General features: G+C 43.5%; 1 protein-coding gene across 31 annotated transcripts in view; it reads right to left on the bottom strand.

Annotated features, from left to right (window-relative positions):
• Positions 1–8,812: 8,812 nt before the first annotated feature.
• clasp2 (cytoplasmic linker associated protein 2) overlaps positions 8,813–18,034 on the bottom strand; it is a 354,796-nt gene continuing 345,574 nt past the window's right edge. For all 31 annotated transcript variants that reach the window (XM_063066415.1, XM_063066422.1, XM_063066446.1 and 28 more), the window contains one exon: positions 8,813–10,417. In XM_063066415.1, coding sequence (XP_062922485.1) covers positions 10,331–10,417 — 87 coding nt within the window. In that variant the 3' untranslated portion in view covers positions 8,813–10,330. The remainder of the gene's footprint in view (positions 10,418–18,034) is intronic.

The raw sequence follows: 18,034 nt of genomic DNA, 5'->3' as shown, positions 1-18,034 counted from the left end.
TTTATGGTTCAACCAATCTAAACATGCTCTGCATAACTTCTCTCTTTCAACAATACACATAGCCAGGTGTATCTGTTATTAGATACACAGTACAATACAAAACACTTCACATTCAGCGTATCTCACCCAAGGGCAGCTGCCTCAATACCAGTGGTGTTTGGACCCACACTTCCACAGTCCCGTCGTAATTCAAACAGATGCACACCATCGCTGGAGGTTTCAGATATAATTATGTTATATGCTGAGGCTTTATAAGGGCAAACTTGGAGTATTGTGGGCAGTTTTGGCCCCCTTATCTAAGAAAAGAGAGTTCAGAGGGGGTTCACGTGAATGATACCAGGAAGGAAATGGTTAATGTATTAGGAGCGTTTGCTGGTTTTGGCCTGTACCTGCTGGAGTTTGGAAGAGTGAGGAGGGATCTAATTGAAACTGATCAAATGTTGAAAGGTCCAGATAGAATGGACATGGAGAGGATGTTTCCTATAGTGGGGGAGTCTAGGACCGGAGGGAACAGCTCAGAATAGAGGGACGTCCTTTAGAACAGCTAATTTCTTTAGCTAGAGGATGGTGAATCCATGGAACTCATTGCCCCGGAATGCTGTGGAGGCCAAGTCTTTGGGTGTATTTAAAGCAGAGCTTGATAAGTTCATGATTAGTAAGGGTATCAAATGTTACAGTGAGAAGGCAGCCGAATGGGATTGAGGAGGGAAAATAAATCAGCCATGATGGAATGGAGGAGCAGATTCGAGCTCAGTGCCTTCCTTCTGTTCCCAAGTCTTCACCCAGACCAAAGTTTCCAAAGTTGAGGCCCGAGCGAAGGTCAAGGCTATGGACGGACAGTTCTGTGTGGGAGTGGAAAGAAGAGTTAACGTGCCTTCTGTCTTCAGTTTAGTAATTATGACTCTCATCCCAGGCTGGGACGTTAATTATCCTCACGGGCACCTGCATTTGCCTTTGTCCATTCTGGAACAGAACCGTTCAGCATGACCTTCTGATGTTGCTATTTAGCCAAGATCAGGTCTATGACACGGAGCTGAAAAGTCACAGAGAAACAGGCCCTTCAGCACAACCCGTCCGTGCTGCTCTTTCCCACCGACTCTAATCCCACGTTCCAGCATTAACATCGGTTCCTTCTATCCTCTGTCTATTTACGTGTTGGTTCAAAAACCTCTCAAGCAGCAGAATCTGAATCAGGTTTAACATCACCGGCATTTGTCGTGAAATTTGTTGTTTTGCGGCAGTAGTACGTTGCAATTCATTATAATAAAAACTATAAATTACCATAAGAGTTATACACGAGTGTAAATATATATGAAGTTTAAATTAAATAAGCAGTGCAAAAAGAACAAGAAAGTGATGCCGTGTACACGGGTTCATTCAGAGATCTGATGGCAGAGGGGAAGAAGCTGTTCCTGAATCACTGAGTGTGCGTCTTCAGGCTCCTGTACCTCCTCCCTGATGGTGGCAATGAGAAGAGGGCATGTCCTGGGTGATGGGGGTCCTTAATGATGGATACATAGCAACTGTATCTAATTCCATCATCCCTGGCAATATATTGCAGGTATCAGCCGTTCTCCGTCTGAAACAACATTACCCCTGAAAGGTTGTGAGACCATAAGATCATAAGACACAGGAGCAGAATTAGGCTGTTCAATCCTTCAAGTCTACTCCACCATTCCATAATGGCTGGTTTATTATCCCTGTGAACCTCATTCTCCAGCCTTCTCCCTGTAATCTTTGACACCCTTAATAATCAAGAACCTTTCAACCTTAGGATGTGTGCTGTAGTGCTCTATGACTCCATGTTTAAAGTGAGGGGGAAAATATTTAGACCATGTGATGGTGTTGGGTTTGCTGACTGTGAAATTCTAAACTCAAACGATATATGTAACTTCAGTTGTATTGTAGTTAACTACTCCAGTTGTATTGTAGTTAACTACTCCTCAAAGGCTAGATCACTTCCCTCTATCTTCCACGTTGAGTTTAGTTGTCAGTAACGACTATTTGAGTGGTGGATCTCAGCTAACAAAGTAGTTTAAACATAATTCATTTATTTCTGGTGATACACATTTAAATTTACATAAAATTCTTAAAACACTCACAGATGATTTCTATTTTATAAAATATTTCCAAATTACAAATGTTCTCTAAACCACAAAGGATTTCCAAAACAGAGGTACAATTCCTAAAGCTAAAAAGACATACCTGTGAGTTGCAGACGAAGGCAGGGCAATGGATTCTAATTCATCCCGTCTTTCTGTCATTCTTTTTCTTGTACTTTGACCATTCCTAAACAACCCCGACTTCCCTCTTACATTTAGACTTGCTACATAGTGACTTCACGCACGTGACTTTTTTCCCAGATACCTTTTCACACTGATGATCTAAAAGCTTCTGGCCAAACATCCAAAATTAATGCTGTGGCTACTGACTCTCTGAGAACATAGATCTTTCAACTATTAATGTGGTAAGTGATGGTATCAGTCTGTTCTACAAGCTTCCTTGAACTAAATAACTTAACCTCTACTGTCAGCCCAACTAATATAAACCCATTTTCTTACACTACATCACTCGAGCAATCAACTTGCTGCTACGGGCCAGCAATCTGAGCTCTATAGACATTGTGGTTTGTTTGCAAAGCTGCCCTTTTAACTTCAGGCTGATTATTACTTGCCATTCACATTAAGAACTGAAGATTGGCTTCTGTTTATGATAAGAAGCTGAATAAAGAATATTGTTGGAAGTTTAATTTACTCAAAAACAACTCTTTGATCTTTAGTAGTCTCATCTGCTATGTTAGAAAGCTGAGCTTGGCAAAAAGAGACGCCCCTGGCCCTGTACAGTGACGATCCGTCACAACCATGAGACATTTGACATAAGAGCTATGTCAGACCATTCGGCCCATCGAGTCTGCTCTGTATGTAAAGAAAACTTGAAAGTCAAGTTTTTCATGCCAGGAGTGGCGAGTGTACAGAATGAGCTATCTGAGGCGGGGGAAAGGGCAGATACAATTACAATGTTTAAAAAGGCATTTGGACAGGTACATGGATAGGAAAGGAACAGAGGGATATGGGCCAAATGCAGGAAGATGGGATTAGCATAGATATGGATCACAGGTGGCACGGACGAGGCAGTATGCAGGACTCGATGAGTCTACAGTTCTATATTCCCTTTACCTATCTGTCCCCTCATCTCAAACCTCTTCGCTTTTGTTTGTCACACCCCTAGAATAGGAATACAGTCATGTCTATCAAATCTGCTGGGGTCATTTATTGTGTCTGGTGTTCCTGACGCATCCTCCTCTGCATTGGAGAGACCTGTCGTAAATTGGGGGACCACTTTGTCGAGTACCGATGCTCCATCTACCAAAGGCAGAACCTCCCGGTGTCCAAACATTTTAATTCTGATTCCCATTTCCGTTCCGACATGTTGGTCCGTGGCTTCCTCTTGTACCACAATGAGGCCTCCGTCAGGGTGGAGGAGCAGCACCTCTGTGTAGCCTGCACCCTGATGGCATGAACGTCAGTTTCTGCTTCCCATAAAAAAACAATTCCCTCCCCCTCCCCTCTTCTGCTTTTCCCCACTCTGGCCTCTCACCTTCCCCTGAGTCCCTTCCTTCTTCCCTTTCTCCCATGTCCACTCTCCTGTCCTATCATATTCCGTCCCCTCCAGCCATTTACCTTTCTCCCCCACCCAACTTTAGTATCACCTATCAACAATCCTCCTTCCTCGTTCCTTTCCAGTCTGGAAGAAAGGCCTTGGTCCAAAGCATTGAATGTTTTTTAATTCCAAGATGCTGCCTGACCTGCTAAGTTCCTTCAGCATTTTGTGTGTGTTGCTTTGGATATCCAGCATCCACAGAATTGCTCATGTTTATGCCTTTCATCATCTTGCATATTTCTATCACATCACCACTCCATCTCCTTCGATCCCAGGAAAACCCATTTTCTAATGTAACAGCTCTGGAAGTCCATGTAAACATCACGAACTCTGTCTGTTAATTCATGAACATATTCTACTGAATTGGCTAACCATGATTTGTCCCCTTTACAGATTTGTGTTGGCTTGCTTTAATTAATCAATTTCCCTTTGCGTGATGATTAAGTGCTTGTTTCAAAAGGATTCCCACTACTGAGGTAAAACTGACTGACTTTGAGTTGCTGACTTTATCCTCATTCCTCTTACTGAACAAGCCAGGAAGATCTGCTCCTCTCCGCAACCCAGGCGGATTAGGGTCAGAACCCCTACGACCTTCTATCTTATTTAGCGATACAGTGCAGAATAGGCCCTTCTGGTCCTTCGAGGCACAACCACCCAGCAACCCACGGCAATTCTGATTAACCTGAACCTAACCACAAAACAATTTACTGTGAACAATTAACCTACTAACCGGCATGGCTTTGGATTGAGGGAGGAAACCAGAGCAACTGGAGAAAATCCACTCATTCCACGGGGAGGAGGTACGGACACTCCTTATAGATGATGTCGGAATTGAACTCTGAACTTTGGAACGCGCTGAGCTTTAATAGTGTTGCGTTAACCGCTACACTATGACTATTTTCCTCAGTACCCTATGTGTGCCACTGCTGCTCTCGTTAATTTTCCTACCTGAAGTTCAGACAACTTTTCTAATCTACGTGCTGTCAATGTTTTATGTGTTCAGTATCCCAGCCATCTCTTCCTTCAACATCTCAGCCATCTCCTCCTACAACATCTCAGCGATCTCCTCCTTCAATATCTCAGCCATCTCCTCCTTCAACATCTCAGCCATCTCCTCCTTCAACATCTCAGCGATCTCCTCCTTCAACATCTCAGCCATCCTCCTTCAACATCTCAGCCATCTCCTCCTTCAACATCTCAGCCATCTCCTCCTTCAACATCTCAGCCATCTCAACAAGGCCAGGATATTGGAGAAGGAGCCAGTTTGGATATCAGAGGAGACCACCAGGATATTGGAGACTTTCAGGATATTGAAGGAGCCGGTCGGGATAGCGGAGGAGCCAGTTTGGGTTTGTAGGAGCCCGTCTGGATGTTGGAGGAGACAATGTTGCTGCCCATCTGAGTTGGTGCACTGTAACCGTGGGAGATCATCTCAGACATTTCACTTGTGATTGCAAGACTCTATTGGACAGTGATAATGTAAGCTGCCACAGGTCCGTTACCCTTGTCTGGTGGTTAGACAGGTGAAGTGGGAACTGTGTAGCCTTGGTTGTAAAGAGAACCAGGCCTCAAGCCTCAGGCATGTCTGCTAACCAGGTGAGAGACGCTGAAGCATTTACAGTGTAGTTGAGCTCGGCTAGGGCCTGGCCACTCTCGTTGGTTCTGCCCATTCGAGTTGTAGAATGTCAGGCTGTATTACATGTGTTTGCACACTGTCAGGAGACTACCATTGATTGCCGGACATTGTTGTTCAGGGTCTTGGGTTTTATTTTCAGTTGAATATGCTTTTTGCTTGCTATTTTTGAATGTTCGCTTGCTATTTTGAATGTTTTGCATCTTGACCCCAAAGGAATGCTGTCTCATTCAGCTGTATCTATGTATAGTTTGAATGATAATTAAACTTGATTTGATTTGATTAAATCAATCATGGTTAAGCATCTAAGTGCAAGTCCCCAATTTCAGCAGGATCGAAATGAGCTGCAGAGTTCTAAACTCAAGTCATCTCCATTATGAGCGCTACCTATGAAGTATCCAGGACATCTTCAAGGAGCAAGGCCTCAAAAAGGCAGCGTCCATCATTAAGGATCCCCATCACCCAGGACATGCCCTCTTCTCAGGAAGAAGGTACAGAAGTGTGAAGGTACACACTCAACAATTCAGGAACCCCTCTTCCCCTCTGGCATCCAATTTGTGAATGGACATGGAACCCATGAATACGACCTCACTACTTTTTTTTATTTCTATTTTTGCACTATTCATTTAACCCTTATATACACACACACACATACATACACTTTCTGTAATTCCATTGTTTCCTCTATTATTTTGTATTGCATTGTACTGCTGCTGCAAAGACAACAAATTTCATGCTATATTGCTGGTGATACTAGATCTGATTCTGATCTTGTCTTTAATGGGCTCTCTACTTCCATGCACTTTCCTTTTATAGTTTATATTTCTATAAAACACTTTTGGAATTATATTTATATTGGTAACTAATCTCTTCTCATACACAAACAGGAGAAAATCTGCAGATGCAGGAAATCCAATCAACAGATATAAATGCTGGGGGAACTCAGAGTAATCAGTCAATATTTCGGGCCGAGACCTTTCTTCAGGACTCATATACAATCTGCTTCTAGAGCAACACACACACACACACATACAGTACTGGAGGAACTCAGCAGGTAAGGATGCATTTGTGGGGCGAGGATCAGTTAACGTTTCTAAATTCTGGAGATTCTGCAGATGCTGGAAATGTTGAACAACACACACACACACACTGTGGTGGAGGAACTCAACAGGTCTGGCGGCATCTATGGAAGGGAATAAACAGTTGACGTTTCAGGCCAAGACCGTTCATCAGGACTGGAAAGGAAGGGGGAAGAAGCCAGAATAAGAGGTGGTGGGAGGAAGAGGATTACAAGCTGGCAAGTGATAGGTGAGACAAGATAAGGGTAAAGGTTGGGAGGGTGAGGGAATGAATTAAAAAATGGGAGATGATAGGTGGAATAGGTAAAGGGCTGAAGAAGAAATATGATAGGAGAAGTGAGTGGAAGTAACTGCCCAAATGCACCCTGAAAATGGAAGGTAAATTTCCAAAGGCTGTGGTCCATGTTGGTACCAATGTTAAAAGTAGACTTTGGGGTGAGGTCCAGATTGCAGAACATGGGATTGAAATATGTGCCTGAAATGGGTAGACAGGACACATAAAATGCTGGAGGAACTCAGCAGGTTCTCACACATTTCAATTCATCTTCCCATTCTCACTTCAACATGTTGGTCCATGACTTCCTCATATTCTGTCTGGGTAGCCTTCAACCCAATGGCATGGACATTGATTTATTTAACTGCAGGTAATTCCTCTCCCTTCTCTCTTTTCCATCCCCCAATCTGACCTGCCTCTCAGCCTTTCTCTTCCAACTTTCCCATCACCTCCATCTGGTGCCCCTCCTTCTTCCTCATCTCCCATGGTCCAACCCTGCTTTCCTATCAGTTTCTTGCTTCTTCAGCCCTTTAGCTCATGCACCTATCCCCTCCCAGCTTCTTACTTCAACCTCCATTCCCCACCCACTCACCTGGTTTCACCTATCACCTGCCTGCTCGTACTCTTTCCCCTCCCCCCACCTTCGTACTCAGTCTCATTTCCCCTTCCTTTCCTGTGGCACCGTGGAGGACACCAGCAGTACGTCAGAAAGCAGAAGTGATTGTAGTTGCTATGAATAAGAAAGTGCTTGGGAAGCTGAAAGGTCTGAAAGTAGTTAAGTCACTTAGACTAGATGGACTACACCCCAGGGTTCTGAAAGGTCACTGAAGTGATTGTGGTGGCATTAGTAATGATCTTTCAAGAATCACTAGATTCAGGAATGGTTCTGGAGAACTGGAACATTGCAAATGCCACTCCACTCTTTAAGTGGATTCAGCTGAGTACATCACGGGTAAAACCCTCCCTACCATTGAGCACACCTACATGAAATGTTGCCATAGAAAAGCAGCATCCATCATCAATGATCCTCACCACCAGGCTATGCTCTTTTCTCACTGCTGCCATCAGGTTTAAGGTACAAGTGCCTCAGGACTGGCACCACTAGGTTCCAGAATAGTTACTGCCCCTCAACCATCAGGCTCTTGAACAAAAGGGGATAACTACACACATTCTATTTCTATTTCCTACAACCAATGGTCTCAGTTTAAGGACTCTTTATGTTATTTCATGCTCACTATTTATTTATATCTGCATTTGCAGTTTGTTGTGCATTGCTCCTGTCTACAGTTACCATTCTATAGACCTGCTAAGTATGCCTGCGGAAAAAGAACTTCATGGTTGTATGTATGTGGTGACGTGAATGTACTATGATAATAAATTTTACTTTCAACTTTGAAGAAGAGAGGGAGGCAAAAGACAGGAAATTTTAGGCCAGATAGCCTGACTTCAGTGGTTGGGAAGATGTTATAGTCTATATTTGAAGCTGAGGTTTCGGGGTATTTGGGAGGCACATGATAAAGTAGGCAAAAGTCAGCATGGTTTCCTTAAGGGGAAATCTTGTCTGATAAATCTGTTGGAATTCTTTGAGGAAATAACAGGCAGCAGACAAAGGAGTCAGTGGATGTTGTTTACTTGGGTTTTCAGAGGGATCTTCATCGGAGGTGGAGACACAGCTAAAGGAGGTGGTGGTAGAAGTAGACACAATAGCAACATTTTAAATGCCCATAGATGATAGAAAAATGGGGGGCTATGTAAAAGGGAAGGGTAAGATTGATCTTAGAGTCGGCTGAAAGATTGTCACAATATCACAGGCTAAAGAACCTGTACTATTCTATGTTCACTGAAACAAAATTAAACTAAGCTTTTGTCCTAATTCCTACAGTTCAGATTGGTCATTCCTTGGTATTATTTTATAAAGGACTAGTTTCAAAATGCATATTTTTTCCCACAAGCCACAAATAAATTCAACTCTGCATAAGTAAATAAGAAATTGAGACATACAAACCCATTGAAAGTTACTCAAATGAGTAACTATGGCAAAATCCACATGCCACAAATTACTAAATCTTCATCATGACAAAACCTTGCAGTTTATATTGGATTCCAATATTTTCTAAAACATTTTAAAACTAGATGATGGAATAATCAATCTTGGTGACAAGAATGAGATATTATATACAGTTTATTGCCAGTGTATGCACATTTGTAAGCACATAACTATAAATACATCAAATAATAGTGTAGTCCAAATAAACATTCACGTACCACTATATTCTTGATGCAGGGGCTTAAAAACAGATAAACAGTTCCCTTAAAATCTTTAAATAAATTTCTATAAATTTTTCATAAAACAAAAAGAGCAACGTTCAAACAGCAGCAAAACAGTCTGATTCATGTTTTGCTTTTTCATTTCGATTTCATTTCACTTTTGCTCTGGACTTCACACCCCAAGGTCCATTTGCACATCATCACTGAACAAGCTGGCAACAAACCTAGTTCCAGTATTGGCTTACGACAACGTTTGTCACTATGAATGACTCAAATTAGCTACTGATTAATAGTGGTAGACTTCGTTAATTTTTTTCCTTAAAAAGTGGAACTTAGCAGGTTGAAAGAAAATCTACCCGCTGCAGAGGTAGAGAAAACACGAATATAAGCTGCTGTCATTTTTCTATTTATCAATTGTACTTGCTTTCCACAATGGACGCTATCAAAATCTTTTGATTTTTGCACAGTAATGTGTACAGATAGTTGCTTTTAAATGTTAGATTCCTGGAACATTTTCAACACAGAAAGCAGGCCAGTAACATTATCACTGTAATTGCTGTCTACTTACTGAAAGCGACTAGGCAAAACCCTCAATGGATTTTCTACCAGCATTTTAGTAGAACTTAAGAACTACATACTGAACATGAATGTTACGTACTGACTGTGCTTGTGTAGAACACTCCATTCCGATGCACTCTGCTTGAAGAAGGTGTGATGGCAAGAGTGGTTCATATCCATTTGGAAATGGTACAAGCCTTATGTAACCTGTACATAGACACTGAAATGTGCTGCTGAGAAACAGCACATCAGGGATGCTAGACTCCTCTACCTTCCTTTGCTACGGTTAGCATTCCTTTTGTTGAAGGAACACAGACCAAGTTGGCGAAAAGGTAACACAGGAAAACTGGCTAATTCTAGATCCCTACTTTCCGTGAAATAAAGTTACAATCCCTAGGGCTTTGTTGTGACAGCATGCACTGAAAACAAGGCAGGTTGTTTCTGCATCAACCCGGTTCCACTCTGATTTATCGCAGGCTGCTCCTTTACTGATTATTTGTGAAATCTAACCAGAAGCAAATTATGTTGCAAAAAGAAACAATACCGCTGCTGGGTAGAAGCAAAAGAAAATTTTTTTCTGAAGCTGAATGCATTCCTCTTTAATCATAATTAGCATTTTATTTATACAACAGTAATACTGGTAAACTTTTAATTAAAAGACGCAGAGATCTTGGGCGAGAAGGTTTGAGTGTTATCTGAACTGACTAATACTGTCTCCTCTGATTTGGAATAAATTTTGGTGTAACAGTCACATGCAGACTGAGGGAAGTCATTTGCTGTGTAGAGCCATGATGAAAGTTCCATCGAAGAGCACGCAGTTCCTTCCCTTGGAGACCCATGAGAAAGCAGCTGCTAACTCTAGCTCTGACCGGTGAGGTCTGACGCCGAGCCACTTGTGCTGGATCCCGTCTGTGCACGTTTAATATACAAATTCAACAATTTCATCTGAAACACAAAACAAATAAAGGTTACTTTTTCAATAAACCTGATTTAAACAGGATTGCGGACAATATCCATTTGTGAATCTAATGAATTCAGAACGGTAGGGCGAGTTAGAACTTAAATTCAAGCAATAAAGTTATGGAGCCATACAGAACAGAATACATATGGCCCTTCTGCCCATGCCAACCATCAACACCACTTGGGCTGTAAGCCCGTGTGTCTTGGCTTGTCCAGGTATTTGTTAAGTGTTGTAGCAGTCTCTGTTCCACTGCTTCTCAAACACTTCTTGCTTCTTACCTTGATCTTTATCCTCTGGTTACAGACTTTTATGGAGTATGTTTACCACTACCTACCCTAACAAAATCAGAGCAACACACATCAAAGTTGCTGGTGAACGCAGCAGGCCAGGCAGCATCTATAGGAAGAGGTACCGTCGACGTTTCGGGCCGAGACCCTTCGTCAGGACTAACTGAAGGAAGAGCTAGTAAGAGATTTGGAAGTGGGAGGGGGAGGGGGGGGATCCAAAATGATAGGAGAAGACAGGAGGGGGAGGGATGGAGCCAAGAGCTGGACAGGTGATTGGCAAAAGGGATATGAGAGGATCATGGGACAGGAGGCCTAGGGAAAAGGAAAAGGGGGAGGGGGGAAAAACCCAGAGGATGGGCAAGGGGTATAGTGAGAGGGACAGAGGGAGAAAAAGGAGAGAGAGAAAAAGAATGTATGCATATAAATAAATAACGGATGGGGTACGAGGGGGAGGTGGGGCATTCGCGCAAGTTAGAGAAGTCGATGTTAGAGAAAGGGGAGAGAAGTGTCCAAGATAGACCCAGTGAATTTGAGGGCTGGGTGGAAGTTTGAAGTAAAGTCGATGAAATTGACGAGCTCAGCATGGGTGCAGGAAGCAGCACCAATGCAGTCGTCAATGTATTGAAGGAAAAGTTGGGGAGCGGTACCAGAATAAGTTTGGAGCACAGACTGTTCCACATAACCAACGAAGAGGCAGGCATAGCTAGGGCCCATGCGAGTTCCCATAGATACACTCTTGGTCTAAAGAAAGTGGGAAATATCGGACACTTCTCTCCCCTTTCTCGATCTCTCGGTCTCCATCTCTGGAGACAGACTGTCCACTGACATCTTCTACAAGCCCACTGACTCTCATAACTACCTCAACTATACCTCTTCCTCCAACGCCACATGCAAAAATGCCATTCTCTATTCCCAGTTCCTCCGTCTCCACCGCATCTGCTCTGAGGATGAGGTTTTCCGTTCCAGGACATCTCAAATGTTCTCTTTCTTTAAGGATCGTGGTTTCCCTTCTGCTGTCATCAATGATGCCCTCACCCGCATCTCCTCCATTTCCAGCACTTCGGCTCTCACCCCATCCTCCCGCCACCACAACAGGGATAGAGTTCCCCTTGTCCTCACCTACCACCCCACCAGCCTCCGGATCCAGCACATTATCCTCCGCAACTTCTGCCACCTTCAACAAGACCCCACCACTAAGCACATCTTTCCCTCTCCACCTTCCGCGGGGATCGGTCCCTCCGCGACTCCCTGGTCCACACGTCCCTCCCCACAGATCTCCCACCTGGCACTTATCCCTGTAAGCGCAAGTGCTACACCTGTCCCTATACCTCCTCTCTTGCCACCATTCAGGGCCCCAAACAGTCCTTCCAGGTGAGGCAACACTTCACTTGTGAGTCTGTTGGGGTCATCTATTGCATCCGGTGCGGCCTCCTCTACATCGGTGAAACCCGACGCAGATTGGGGGACCGCTTCATCGAGCACCTCCGCTCCGTCCGCCAAAACAGACAGGATCTACCAGTAGCCACCCACTTCAACTCTGCTTCCCACTCCCATTCAGATATGTCCATACATGGCCTCCTCTACTGCCATGATGAGGCTAAACTCAGGTTGGAGGAGTAACACCTTATATACCATCTAGGTAGTCTCTAGCCCCTTGGTATGAACATAGAATTCTCCAACTTCTGGTAATTCCCTCCCCCTCCCTTCCCCTATCCCTATGTCACTCTGCCCCCTCCCCCAGCTGCCTACCACCTCCCTCTTCTACCCATTATGTTTTCCCCTATTCCTTCTTCATCTTTCCTGCCTATCACCTCCCTGCCTCCACTCCCCCTCCCCTTTATCTTTCCCCTTACTGGTTTTTCATCTGGAACCTACCAGCCTTCTCCTTCCCACTTTCCCCCCACCTTCTTTATAGGGCCTCTGCCCCTTCCCCCTACAGTCCTGATGAAGGGTTCTGGCCCGAACCATCGACCAATCTTTTCCACGGATGCTGCCCGACCTGCTGAGTTCCTCCAGAGTGTTGTGAGTGTTGCTTTGACCCCAGCATCTGCAGATTATTTTGTGATTAGAGTGTGTGGACTACTTTCAACCATGATGAAGTTGGAAACAGGTATAATGGTCATATTGTGGGATCAAGTATTTCAGCGTTTTCAAATGACCGATGCTTCTTTGCAATCTTCTGGCCAAGACTTGAACACAGCTTGTGCACTCTATGAATCCTTGCATGGATATATACAAGCTATGCGGTCTATTTTTTCAGACATTGAGCAAAAAGCCAAGGATCTAACTGAGTGTGAAGATTATCAACAGCAAGTTCGAAGAAAACACAAGCAAAATCATGTGTATGATGATTTCAGTGGTTCCAGCACTCTTGATCCACTTGTTGAATCTCAAACGCTTTCTCAGAAGTTTAAAAGCTGAACATTTCTTGCCATTATTGACAGCTTGCTTTCTACCCTGTCAAAAAGGCAGAAAGCTTATCTAAAGGTGAATGGTGTTTTTGGATTCCTTCATCAGTTACAGTCGTTTACACCTGAAGAGATCTTAAAGAGGTCATCAAATCTTATTAAATCATATCCAGAAGATCTGGAAGAAAGTCTTGATGAAGAATTTGTGCAGTTTACTGAACTGTTGAAAATTGATCTTGCTTCTCATATTGGCGCCAAATAAGACCTTGTAGAGTTACAGTTGTACCGTTTGATAACTGACAATTCTTTGGAGTCATGTTTTCCAAATGTAGAAAATGCCCATCTATTTGTCACTCATGGTTACCAACTGCAGTGGAGAACGCTCATTTTCAAAACTGAAAAGGATTAAAAATGAACTAAGGAGCACCATGGGTCAAAACAGATTGAACAATCTCACTCGAATGAGCATTGAACATGAACTTCTGCGTGAAATAGCCATTTCCAGTATCATCAACAAATTTGCTCATGCTAAATATAGAAAATGTAACTTTTAAATTGTAGTTTTGTTACTTTTGACATTTGAAATTGATACCTACATGTAAGTAATACTATTACTGAAGTGTCAGACATTTGTCATATTATCTGGCTGTACAGCAAATGAAAAAAATTGAATTACTTTACTATGCAAGTAAATAATTTATGTTTCAATACTTATGTGCATTTTTTAAATTTAGGGGCCCTTTATAACATATGCTACAGGCCCCGCACTAGCTTAATCTGGCTCTGATAGGAGGTACAGAAGCCTGAAGGCACACACTCAGCGATTCATGAACAGCTTCTTCCCCTCTGCAATCCGATTCCTAAATGGACATTGAATCTTTGGACACTACCTCACTTTTTAAAAAATATACAGTATTTCTGTTTTTGTACATTGAAAAAATCTATATCTAAATATATGTAATTAATGTACTTGTTTATTATTATTTTTATTTTATTTTATTGTTGTTATTTTTTTCTCTGCCAGATTATGTATTGCATTGAACTGCTGCTGCTAAATTAACAAATTTCACGGTGCATGCCGGTGATAAACCTGATACTGATTCTGACTTCAACCATGTTAACCTAAAGACAACCCTCACAAAATTCTATCAGCATATTGACTTTGCTCCTAGTGGTGAGAATACTTTAGACCCGACTTATACCAACACTTATGCCCTTACACTTCCTCCCTCATCACCATTCAGGGCCCCAGACAGTCCTTCCAGGTGAGGCGACACTTCACCCGTGAGTCGGCTGGGGTGATATACTGCGTCCGGTGCTCCCGATGCAGCCTTCTATATATTGGCGAGACCCGACGCAGGCTGGGAGACTGTTTCGCTGAACGCCTACGCTCTATCCACCAGAGAAAGCAGGATCTCCCAGTGGCCACACATTTTAATTCCACGTCCCATTCCCATTCTGATATGTCTATCCACGGCCTCCTCTACTGTAAGGATGAAGCCACACTCAGGTTGGAGGAACAACACCTTATATTCCGTCTGGGTAGCCTCCAACCTGAACATTGCAGACATCCCACCTCTCCTGGGAGTTCCGGGACTCTCCCACATATTGATAGTGGCTCCCTGATGCCCATAAATTATGTACAATATCCCAGAAATCGATTTTTTAGAGAGGGAGAGGGGAAAAAGAAAGATAGAAAATGAATGAATCTGGCTTGATCGCTCTTTGTGCTAAGTAGACCGATCAGTTTTCTCTGTGGGCGGGCTTTACAGTCGACCTCTCTCTTCCATAGTCCATCAGTTCAGTTACTGCCATCTGTAATGACACTGAAATGATCCAGTCAACTGTCAGTAATGAAGTACAAAAGCCTGGCGAAGAAATTCCCAAGGCTGGCGGTGACAACCTGACTATGCGAGGCTGTCCTATACGGGCGGCGTGCTTTGGTGTCTTAAAGGGAATTAGAGCGGGGTTTAAATTGGAGCGAAATTCCAAAATCGTCCGCTAAGACATCTTTAAAAACGTGCTTACAGCAAGCAAATTCTTTGGGTTTTTTTTCCCTGAAACACTTCCACTTACAGGTACATCGAAGCCCGCGATGGGCTGCATTTAAGCGCAGCCGTTTTCAGAAGAAAAACCGATTTTAATAAATACCCAGCTCCCACTCAGGTCTCGTCATTAGGACAGTGAGCTGTTTACCTCTGCTGCGCACTTTATATGCATTTTGAATTACACTTTATTAAATAATATGGTAACATGTTGTTTTATGTGGTGTGTGTGATATATGTATTGTGGCTACACCGTGGTCTGGACAGAGGTTGTTTCGTTTGTGGACAGTCAGCCAGATGACAATAAACTTGAACTTGAAGATACAGAACTTCTAAATCACTCATTTAAAATCCCCCATTTCGATGTAAAAAAGTAAGTTCTGATCCCGACTATTGCAGGCAATATGTGTGTGTGACTGCGGACGTATATGCGATCGGACGTTGTCCGAATGGACGTTAAGCGGCGCACACCTGTAATAAGGATACACCTTATGCTTTTATTTCTTTTAGGGAACACAACATGTTAGGGAGGCTAAGTGCAGGGACAGCTGCTCAAGTATTTCACAGTTCTTTTCAGCAGGAAAACAAAGTCTGACAGAGAAGGTCACTAGAGCTGAGGTGTACTTTACATCTTTCATCATTGAGCATAACCTGCCATTCCAGGTGTGTAAGCACACATGCAAGCTATTCAGGAAAATGTTTCCTGATTCAGAAATAGCAAAAACTATGCCTGCTCATCAACCAAGACAGCAGCTATTGTGAACATGGCACATTAAGACAGAATTCAGAAGTCAGCTGTCTCACAAAACACTTGTGAATCTGATGTCTTGCAAAATTAACAAATTCATTGACACAGACTGCTATGAGGTTGAGACCTCCCTGAAATGAGTTTTTGCAGGATGGGATGTCTGACACTGACTTCTCTAACTTCCGTTAATGCCCCGCCTCCCCTTCATACCCCATCTGTTATTTATTATTATTAATTTTTTTTCTCTCTTTCTCCTTTTTCTCCCTCTGTACCTCTCACTATACTCCTTGCCCATCCTCTAGGCTTCCCCCCTCCCCCTTTCTTTCTCCCTAGGCCTCCTGCCCCATGATCCTCTCATATTCCTTTTGCCAATAAACTTTCCAGCTCTTGGCTCCATCCCTTCCCCTCCTGTCTTCTCCTATCATTTCGGATCTCCCCCTCCCCCTCCCACTTTCAAATCTCTATCTCTTCTTTCAGTTAGTCCCGACGAAGGGTCTCGACCTGAAACGTCAACTGTACCTCTTCCTATAGATGCTGCCCGGCCTGCTGCGTTCACCAGCAACTTTGATGCGTGTTGCTTATACCAACATTGCTGGTGCATACAAAGCTACTCCTTGTCCCCACATGGATTTTCTGACCATTTTATCTGTTATGCTAATTCCTGCATACCAACCACTGATAAAATGTGCCAAACCAGTTCAAAGGGAGATAAGGACCTGCCAAGAAGGAGAATCTCAGTGTTACAGGACTGTTCTGAAAACATGGACTGGAACATGTTCAGGGAGGTGGCTACTTATGGATATTACATTAACATATCGATGAATATGAGAGCACTGTGACTGACTACATGGAGAAGTGCATTGAGGACGTCACTGTTATTGAACACATCTATGTGAGGAAATATCAGAGGTCTGGGCACTGTTAAGAAAGATTGGGACGCTGCTTTGAGATCGGGGGGTAAAACAGCTCTCAGGTCAGCAAGAGCTATGCTTTCCTGCGCCATCAGGAAGGCAAAACAGGATTAATCAGAGGGAATATGCAGCCATTTCTATGACACCAGAGTCGTGAGGTGCATTTGGCAGGGCATTCAGGCTGTAGTATTCTCAGCATTAGTAGCAAAATCAATTTAAATCAATTTAAGTTCACACTGTGCAGCAACAACAGTTACACTTCACTTCCCGATAGGCTGACATCTTTTACACTTGGTTTGATGCACAGAACGAGGTGCTGATGAGAGAAGTAGGCACTCTCCCATCTGGCTGCAGCCCATATGGAAGATCTATCCAGGGTCATTCCATGTAGAGCTGTGGGACCTGATAACACACCTGGATGGGTGCTGAGGAACTATGCAGCCCAGTTAATCCTAACAAACACCCTCGACATCTCTCTGGGACAGTTCACCGTCCCCTCAGACTCCAAGGTGGCCACCATCATCCTGGTGACAGTAACCTGTTTCAACAACTACCGTCCAGTGGCACTGACTTCAACAATGAAGTGCTTTGTGCGGCTGATTATGGATTACATTAGATCACATCTTTCTGCTACATCGGACCCTTTCTAGTTCACACATTGCTCAAACTGATCCACTGATCCACAGAGGCCTTAGCCTCTGTACTCCACTCCATCCTGTCCCATCTGGAAAATGGTGCCTCATATATCAGGATGCTGTTTATTGACTTCAGCTTAGCATTTAATAAGATCATATCTGAGATTCTGGTGAGTAAACTGTCCTTGTGGGGTCTCAACAACTGTCTCTGTAACTGGATCCTGGACTTCTTGACTGAAAGGCCACTAACGATCTGTGTTGGTTGAAACCTCTCTAGTTCCATCACACTGAGCACCGGCACGCCCCAGGGCTGCATGCTCATCTCGCTGCTGACACATGACTGCTTTACTATATCCAGTTCAAACTGAATCCAGTTCTTTTACTGATGACACAACAGTGGTTGGTCTCATCAACGATGAGACGAGGTACAGAGAGGAGGTAAAGCAGCTGGCAGAATGGTGTGAGAGCAACTTGAATCTCAACCTGGACAAGAAGGTGCAGGCCGACCATTCCTCACTGCAAATACACAGCTCCTCAGTGGAGAATCAGAATCAGGTTTATTATCAC

The sequence above is a fragment of the Mobula hypostoma genome, chromosome 1 (assembly GCF_963921235.1).
Source record: "Mobula hypostoma chromosome 1, sMobHyp1.1, whole genome shotgun sequence".
Taxonomy (NCBI): domain Eukaryota; kingdom Metazoa; phylum Chordata; class Chondrichthyes; order Myliobatiformes; family Myliobatidae; genus Mobula; species Mobula hypostoma.
The sequence above is the reverse complement of the archived record's forward strand: the minus strand, read 5'-3'. Positions and strand labels throughout refer to the sequence as shown.